Source organism: Polyodon spathula, chromosome 1, assembly GCF_017654505.1.
Source record: "Polyodon spathula isolate WHYD16114869_AA chromosome 1, ASM1765450v1, whole genome shotgun sequence".
In the NCBI taxonomy this organism is placed as follows: domain Eukaryota; kingdom Metazoa; phylum Chordata; class Actinopteri; order Acipenseriformes; family Polyodontidae; genus Polyodon; species Polyodon spathula.
Window position 1 is genome coordinate 21677302 of NC_054534.1, and position 9272 is coordinate 21686573.

At 34.0% G+C, this 9272-nt stretch overlaps 1 protein-coding gene across 1 annotated transcript; it reads left to right on the forward strand.

The window, feature by feature from the left end:
• Positions 1-1655: 1655 nt before the first annotated feature.
• LOC121315566 (protein JTB-like) lies at positions 1656-8948 on the forward strand. Its single transcript, XM_041249771.1, has 6 exons — positions 1656-1879; positions 2864-2968; positions 4513-4553; positions 5352-5437; positions 6796-6875; positions 7285-8948. The coding sequence occupies exons 1-6, from the start codon at positions 1809-1811 to the stop codon at positions 7439-7441; spliced, it is 540 nt and encodes a 179-aa protein (XP_041105705.1). The 5' UTR covers positions 1656-1808; the 3' UTR covers positions 7442-8948.
• Positions 8949-9272: the final 324 nt, after the last annotated feature.

Consider the following 9272-nt stretch of genomic DNA (forward strand, 5'->3'; position numbering starts at 1 on the left):
GGTGCTTCAGCAAGGCTGGAATCAGGCAGATTTGTCTTTGTGAATGGCGCATGAATCAAGCCAAGTACAAGGTTGTCCTGGAAGAAAACTTGCTTCCTTGTGCTCTGACAATATTCCCCAACTCTGAGGATTGGTTTTTCCAGTAGGACAATGCTCCATGCCACACAGCCAGGTCAATCAAGGTGTGGATGGAGGACCACCAGATCAAGACCCTGTCATGGCCAGCCCAATCTCCAGACCTGAACCCCATTGAAATCCTCTGGAATGTGATCAAGAGGAAGATGGATGGTCACAAGCCATCAAACAAAGCCGAGCTGCTTGAATTTTTACACCAGGAGTGGCATAAAGCCCCCACAACACCAACGTAAAAGACTGGTGGAGTGCATGCCAAGACGCATGAAAGCTGTGCTTGAAAATCAGGGTTATTCCACCAAATATTGATTTCTGAACTCTTCCTAAGTTAAAACATTAGTATTGTGTTGTTTAAAAATGAATCGGAACTTATTTTCTTTGCATTATTCAAGCTCTGACAACACTGCATCTTTTTTGTTATTTTGACCAGTGGTCATTTTCTGCAAATAAATGCTCTAAATAACAATATTTTTATTTGTAATTTGGGAGAAATGTTGTCAGTAGTTTATAGAATAAAACAAAAATGTTCATTTTACCCAAACACATACCTAGAAATAGTAAAACCAGAGAAACTGATAATTTTGCAGTGGTCTCTTAATTTTTTCCAGAGCTGTATTTTGAATTTAAATTGGGCAAGGTCCAGATGGGGTAATATCTAATCCCTGCCAAATCCATGTGCAGAAAGTGACTGAGGCGTAATTGACGATCAATGAAGACCAGCGTCATACTTTGTTTGGGGAGATCTGTTTAGAAGACTGGGATATATATATATATATATATATATATATATATAGATATATATATATATATATATATATATATCATATAGAATATATATATATATATATAATATAATATATATATATATATATATATATATATATATATATATATAATCAGAATTGTATATTAACGTGCACAATTTATAAGTTTAAAAGAAATAAACCTAGAACAAACAGTATGTACTGGCATTTACACATGCAGGGATTATGCCCTGTCATAGACATGTATCAATACGTAAATGTTACCTGTATATACCATGGTGGTCAGCATGATACTATGTCGTACTGATCAACTTATACCATACAAATAAATATTATATAATGCATGACATTATATATATTTTATTTATTTTTGGATATTATGGAGGTTAAAAACAAATTGAGTTTCAAACACATGATCCCTTGATATATATATATATATATATATATATATATATATATATATATATATATATATATATATATATAAACATGATTCTTGTGTGATTTGGTAATGAAACAACAGCATCACATTACCGTTTCTGAACCGTTGGAAATCTCTACGGAGAAAGTTGCAGTTTTTGCAATCAAACTCGCTGTCTAGTTCAGCAACTTGACAACAGTACAGAAAAAAAAGGAAATAGAATCTGATCACAAAGAGACTTATCATTGGAGAACTGCTGCCCTCCTCCCAAAGAACTTGCAACGTATTGGCTAAAGAAACCATCACTCACATTTATGAAAAGCATTTCCTATTAATGACGTCGGGCTGATGTCAATGCTTGCATTATGACTTGGCTGTGTCGTGTTGTCAGATGTTTGTTAACATGCAAGGATAGTGTGTTATAAAATAACGGGGGAAACTACAGACAAATGTATAAAGAATAATTTCTAACATCTTTAAAGTATTATGTCATGACAACTCTTCAAATATGTGATATCTACAGGCCGAACTTGTCTGACTACGTGAAACCGATCCAGGCAGAGTAAGTTATTTTTAATAATATGCTTGTTTAATTGTCACAAACTGTACTTTCGGTGCCATGTATTGGATGAAAAATACTTTTGTTCTAATCTGTATGGAAATGTATTAACGTATGCATTAATCGTAGTATGTTGCGTAAGCCTGTGAAGGACAAATGCCCATGAAGTGTAACTGTAAAGCATGCATAAATATATACAGTGCAATATCAGTACTCGGTGTGTAAATATGTGCAATATCAATATTAAGTGTATAATTCTGGATGCATTTTAATTTTCTTCTCCGCAATCAGCAGCAGAGGGGCTTTTGGTCCACAAGGAAAACCGTTTCAATCATTTCGGCAGAAAAAGCTACTAAGCCTATCACACACACTTCAGAATGTTGTACTCTCCGATATGGGTATTTAGTGGACTCAAACTTTGTCAAATGTTGAACTGTACCTGACACCTACAGACTGAGTTACTGTAAACCACTTGTCAGGTTTTGATAAAAACATCAAAGCATGGGCATTAAGGTCAAATATTCTACATGCTGGTTGTGTACAAACAGTTAGAAATAAGAGCGCTATGAAGCACAAACTTATTTAATTTAGCTCTCCTCCCCAAAATGTGTCACAAACAATGGGCAGGACACCAGCTGTAATAGTCTGTTATGTTAATCATTTGTAATAATGTTCGTCATTTAAATAGAGGCTATGATCATTCTGTTTAAAAATAAAAAAAATTATTGCAACCTGAGATGAATGGTGGCCATGCTGAGCATTCCAGATTCACGTTGCCCCTTATTAGTACCACCTGTCAGCTTTCTGTACTATGTTATTCCATAGTAGTAACACAAAGTGGGTGATTACATTTAAAGCCACCATTCATTGAAGTTATATACCTAAGATAAGTAGTGTTGCCATATTTGGATGTGACACAAAGTCTTTACAGTGCTGCATTGCTGTGTACTTTCAGCATGTTACTTACATCGTTTTCTTTTGCGGCAGCCTACAAAGGAATTGTTTAAATAAAAGACAGAGGATGAAACTTAGCTCACTTGGTGCCTTGCCTTTCCTATGGATGGGATGGAGTTTTTTCTATCCATACTTTGGGTAAGCGTACACTTTTCAGAAATGTTTAATTTGTTCTTCAATAAAATTGGGGCGACGTGTGGTGGTGAACTTTTGGTTAAAATATGAACATGGTAAAAATTCTAATCATGGAAACAACTAAGCAAATTAGCCAGTGATGCCTAGGTTTTTCTGGCTGACACAATTGCTGGATGAACTGTACTGTGATGTAAATGTACAGTGATAGGCAGTGTGTGCATCATACACTTATTGATTGCTGTAAACTGTAAAAAATGAAAAACAATATAATCAAACACTAAATGCTAAGTGCACAATTCAAGTTAATTATATTAATAACATTTATATTTTAAGCACCAGTATTTTTTTTTTTGTTGAGGTTATTCTTTTTTTATGTATTCTTCAAACCTTTAGATATTTTCTATTACATTAAACATTTCTCCATCAAAAAAGTCTAGGCATGTTTACAGTGGGATTCACAATTGTAGCACTGTTATGGTAGACATAGCGGTAGTAAGGAATCAGGGCTGAATGGTTTTACCTGCCAGAGGGTAGGCAGTAATACACAACATGAAGGTGATATGCAGGCATGCTGTGTGGCACAGTCAAGTGTGTTATTGTGCTTATAAAAGGGCCTTTAAAATATAATATATAAAAACAATATCATTTTTAGAGTGAGAGGCTAATGAAAACCAGAACCACTTACCAGAGTACTTACAAATTGCAAGGATTGGGATACCTTTCAACGAGTCCTTTATCAGGACCATTTTAATGATCCCTTTGGTGTTAGTAAAAAAATAAATTATATATATATATATATATATATATATATATATATATATATATATATATATATATATATATATATATATATATATATATATATATTCCATTGTAGCAATATGACTTCATTTAAAATAAGTATATCTTTAGTTTTTATGTTGTTGTTATTTTGTTTCCTAAATATTGTTTCATAGATAATACACACTTACTACAAAGTCAACATTTTTAAATTTAGCTTTGAATTCTTAACTTTTACATAAAGGTACTGAGAAACAGGACTATACAAAATTGTTGATACTTATTTGTATAGTAATGATGACAAACATTCATTTTGTGTGCAAAAAACATATCGTTTATCTACTTAAGTGTACTCAATAGTAAAATTACATACAGGGTTTTAATGATGATATGACAGTTGCTAAATTAGAAGTCTGAGAATTAGAAAAGTGGAGAAGAATGAGCTTCTTACTGCTTTGTTAAGTATTTTCTTAGCCTTAACTGAATCATTCTATAAGCCATGACCTATGCTGCTAAGAGCTGGCTGTGACAAGAAAAAACAAATCATATAATCATGATTCTTGTTTTTGTTATTATTGGAGAGACTAATGCATTAATAAATATGGCATTTTAATAGTTTATTCTGAAAGAAAAATAGAGAGGTGCCATTTCACAGCAGTAGTGTTTTATAATGAGTTGTACTGTATAGTCCAAACCGCATATCTTTTACCTACTTTCTTGACTGTGCAATCAGTCTCAGTAATCCCATGCTGTACTCTCCATTTCAGATTTTGTGAAGGAGCACCCTTCAAACAAGAGGATGGAATAAGTAAGTGTAAAATGTAAAGGAATTCTATATTCAGAAAATCTTAATTGCTTTAATTATGCATTAATAAATATGCCATTTGAATTGCCTTCACTAAATATTAAAATACATGAACTTTAAAATTAATGAAGCTCATTCAGTCAATAAAACCTACTGTTCATTATTGCTAGTATTTATGCTTTATTGTAGAAATGATTAATATATCATTTTCAAAAATGCACACCTTTTGAAGTGTTTTTTTGCAATTATAAAGTAGCCCATTCCACAAATAAAACATATTGTAAGAATACAACAGCTCAGTGAAGAGACTAAGCTGCTGCGCTACTTGGAATATTGTACAGCCAATCAGTGTTCTCATCACCCAAGCCATTTTAAAATCAGCACCTGTGAAGAAGTGCCATTTTGTAATCCACTCCTGTCAAGGGTGTGTTTTGTGAGAATTTGACAACCAGCTGTTTGGCAGTGAGCAGTTAATACATTTAACAGTATTGTAGATGTCTGCTACTTTAAGACCTGTGGTGGACATTTGGTGGCTTTACCTTACCAAGTTGAAATGCTCTGTAGTGAATGGTTTTCCACAGCATAGCAGGCATAATCCCAATGAATGGCATATCCCTTAAAATATGTGTTTCATGACACCAAGCAGAGGGCTGTGCAACAGAATGAGAGTTTACTCTCAAATTTGGATTTTGCAAAAAAAATTCTGAAAGGAGAAAGTTACACAACATGATATAAGTTACACTTTAGAGTGCATGTCTTGTATTGGTTGTGACTTTTTTTTTCTTTTTTTAAAAAAAATAGCTAGCAACGCACAACGTCAGTCTTGCTGGGAGATTGAAGAATTCACAGTGCAACAGGAGTGCACTCGATGCGATGACTATAGAAAGGTACACAAACTCTTTTTGATTACAACAAATCATCAGATGTAAGATGTGGATTGATGGTGAACCACGTGCACTAGATAATTAAGGTGGGAGAAAGCAATAACTATAGAATTATGGGTAATCTGGATATGCCAATGGAAGCATTACAAGCCAGTCAAATTGTGTGAAAGTAGCCAAAAAGGCTGCTACATTCACAGCATTTTAAAATGCTGAGAGTACAACAACGGCATACATGTTTCTCCCTGTTTGGGGTTCATCAGCACATCGACAGGAGAGTAAGTAAATACAAGTAGCTTTCGAATTAAGGTGGGAGAAAGCAGTAACTGTAGAATTATGGGTAATCTATCTGTCTATCTAGTGTGTGTGTGTGTGTGTGTGTGTGTGTGTATATATATAGATATGTTATACAGTAGGTGTATTGTGTCTTTTACAGCTATACTTTACAAAAGACACATGATTGTGGGACTGTAACTTTAATAATTAATAATGAAGAGAACAAGACTGGAAACTGGAACTCTACTAAACCCCATGCCGCACGTTAGCCAAATAAAGATACTGTATACCTGAACATAAGCACCGCCAACCAACTGACACTTGCTGTGAAGTTCCTTACAAAATTTGTTGTTAAGTGATCTGTTTCTCTTTGATTACGGAACACATTAATCACATTTATTTATATTGTTGCCGCCTATTATTTATTTATTTATTTTTTATTACATAATTTAAACAAGGTACCATTTACATTACAAAAAAACAATATATTACAAGTACAGTACTCCGGAAGTTTAAAGACGCAAACTTGAATTTTTCCAAAGCATAATTAACTAGAAGAATCACATTTCAGTATTTCAAGGTATCGCTCTTTACACACTGACACTAACTGATAAATTAATTGGATTATGTGTAACATCAAGGACATGTATTTGAACATGAAAATCTAAATGTCTAGAGGCTTGTTCTCTGGAGGTCAATCTTTTAGACAGTTTGAAAATTATCCAAATGAATGCCTCAGTATCAAGTATGGGCTCCCATGGTGTTGATCTCTAGATCATCCCATTCTTTGGTCTGGACTTAGTCAGAAATCTTTGTCTGACACCACCTGGCATCATTAGAGCCCATGATTCACAAACCAACATCAAATAACTTTATCACCTGAGCAGCCATTTGTACTACTGATCACATCTGAAGAGGGGACAACTCATGCAAAGTGCTTTTTTGACTGTACGTTTATGGTGTTATTTTTTCACCATGTTTCCCCCTTTAATGTTTTGGACTAGTCTATAATATTAGTAAGTCAGTTCAATACAAGAAGTAAGAGTATTATACATGTTTGCTGTATTGCCTTCTCATTAAACCCGCAGAAGACCGAATCGGAATGCACGTTTTCTGGCTTTGTGGAAAAAATAAAGTGCAACCATTCAGGCCAAGTAGAATACAGAAGGTAAGTCAATATTCAGTAACTTGAATTCAAGTAATTTAGTCATTGGTTATTAGTTGTGATTTTTTTTTTATTGTAAGGTGCAAGTTGGAGATACACTATAAATGGACACTTTAAACATTTTAGGTGACTAGCCATACCATTCTGGTCACAGTTGGGTTTAATGTATGCCTAGGTTGTTCACAAAACACAGATTTCTCATGTCATTAATGCTGTGCTGCTATAGTTAATTTGCTACTGAATTTTAAGACCCACAATACTTCATGACCTCATTTCAATGCAGTAATGAATGCGTGATACTACCTGGTGTTTATGCAGTCCCACAGCATTCTTCTTATCTGCAAAGATACATCATTTGTCAAGTTGTAAATGTGAAGCTTATAATTTTGGTTGATTTGCCTGTTTATTTTAGTTGCCGTTCAGCTGCCGAAGAGGAACTGAAGTTCTGGAAGTTTGAAGGCGGCATGCTTTCTTTTGGCACAGTCTTTGCAGTTCTCGTTCTGTTCCGACAGCGCACGTTGGACAGGCGTGCAGAATATAAAGTCCTGCAGCAGATTGAAGCAATGTAGCAGGACCGTACTGGCTGCTGACGTTTTTTCCCCCCGTTTCTCTGTAAATTGTGAATTGCTTTAACAAGTCTCAGTCCACGTGTAGGCCTTTGAGAGTGAAGTGTCTACTGCAGTTCCCTACTGTCTGTGCTGCTGTTCAAATTCCACTGAAAAAAACGTGTGTATTGTTAATGTGGTTTTGACTGTTTTCTTTTTTTATTATTATTTATTGATGTTACTTTTATCTTCAAGCTATTTAAATAGTTATGAACTATTTAAAACATTGTTAACTATTTTTCTAATTATCGAACAGATCAGTAAATATACTTCTTATATTTGTATATGTATAGGACTTAAACACTCACTCCCAAGATATGCAGTGCAGTAGAAATTGGGTAATACATATAGACAAATGTTTTATGTTTTTACCACTAATCAATAATTATAAAATATAAAACAATGAATAAAGACTTGTATATGACTTTAGTTATGGCACAAAACAAAATATTTTATGATACATAGCAATCCAACTGATGTGGAGAGGGTTGCTTTATTGGCGCTCTTAGTACCATCAATAAATGCAAAAATACTGTACCACAGAAAGGTCGTATGGTATCCAATTTACATTTTTAATTGTCTGTACGGTGGATGTAGGTCATGAGATCAGCTCTTTTCATTATACTGATACTGTAGCTCTAGTTGTGTTTTTACAGCTGTGGTGGTGGGAGTTTTTAGTGGTGTCAACATACACAGTTAAGAATGTGACGCGATGCAGAAAAATCAGATGCCTAAATTAAGACTGCAATCTAAAATGTGTATTACTTTACAGGAAACTAATATGTATGGATACTTATGAACAAAAATGTTTTCTATGGAATCTTCCTGAAGTGTATTACATCAGTCCTTTTCATCTGATGCAATGCTGTGGCTAACTCCAGCCAAAACACATGCAAAAACACAAAACAATTACATTTGATTCTATGATTGGCTTTCTTCTGGACTGTTCTGGTATGTTAGAGTACATGGTAGTAACACAATGTGATCAGAATTACTTAAAACTTCTCAGAAACCTATTCATGACACACAAATGATCAAATACAGTTTTCACTAGAAGTGAAGAAAGTGTATTGTAACACCACAGTAAAGAAGTGGCTGCTAATATTTATCTTGAAGTATGTAAGTCTATCTAGGCAATCTAAAATGAATATACTGTGGGTCATAGGGCTTAATTTAATCACTACAGATCCCATTAAAATACATGTGATAACTGGGAGGCCTGTTTGTGAAAATGGCTTTCTTGATTTGGTACATTGAAACTTCCTTCAGCTGTTTGTACTTTTTGTTTGGGTTTCTGATTCATTTTCAGACTACTGCTGAATAAATATGTACCAGTGAGTAACATTTGTAAGCCTTTTTTTTTGTTTATTTTATTAGCAGTATTGTAAAGCACTGTCAAGTACTGACCATGTCTTTTTGTTCTTGCTTTTGTACTGTAAACTGTTGTTTTACCATAAATATTTTGATTTTGTTTTCAGGACTGAGTTCTTTAATTTGAAAACAAGTTACTGAATTGTTTGTGGATTCAAATATGAAATAACGAATAGCATGTGTGTAGTAATTTATTTAAACCCACTGGTAAGTAAGCTCATTCAGTTGGTTGTTCAGTGTTCAGGCACCAGCAGATGATATCAAACTATCCCTTTAAAAAGTAAGTAGCGCGGTTCCAAAAAATATAGCGTTACCTGTCCCCACATGTTGCTACAACTGTTTAAATAATGTACCTATAATTTTTTATTTTCATTGTTCACATCCTGACAACTTTTTACATTTATAACTTTAAAGTCTGTTTCAA

What these genes read in the sequence shown, in the direction of transcription:
- LOC121315566 (XM_041249771.1), top strand. Translation starts at nt 1,809, where the DNA reads ATGACAACTCTTCAAATATGTGATATCTACAGGCCGAACTTGTCTGAC. An exon ending in GATGCGATGACTATAGAAAG is followed by an intron (nt 5,438 to 6,795) that starts GTACACAAACTC and finishes TTAAACCCGCAG; the next exon opens with AAGACCGAATCGGAATGCAC. An exon ending in GGCCAAGTAGAATACAGAAG is followed by an intron (nt 6,876 to 7,284) that starts GTAAGTCAATAT and finishes TGTTTATTTTAG; the next exon opens with TTGCCGTTCAGCTGCCGAAG.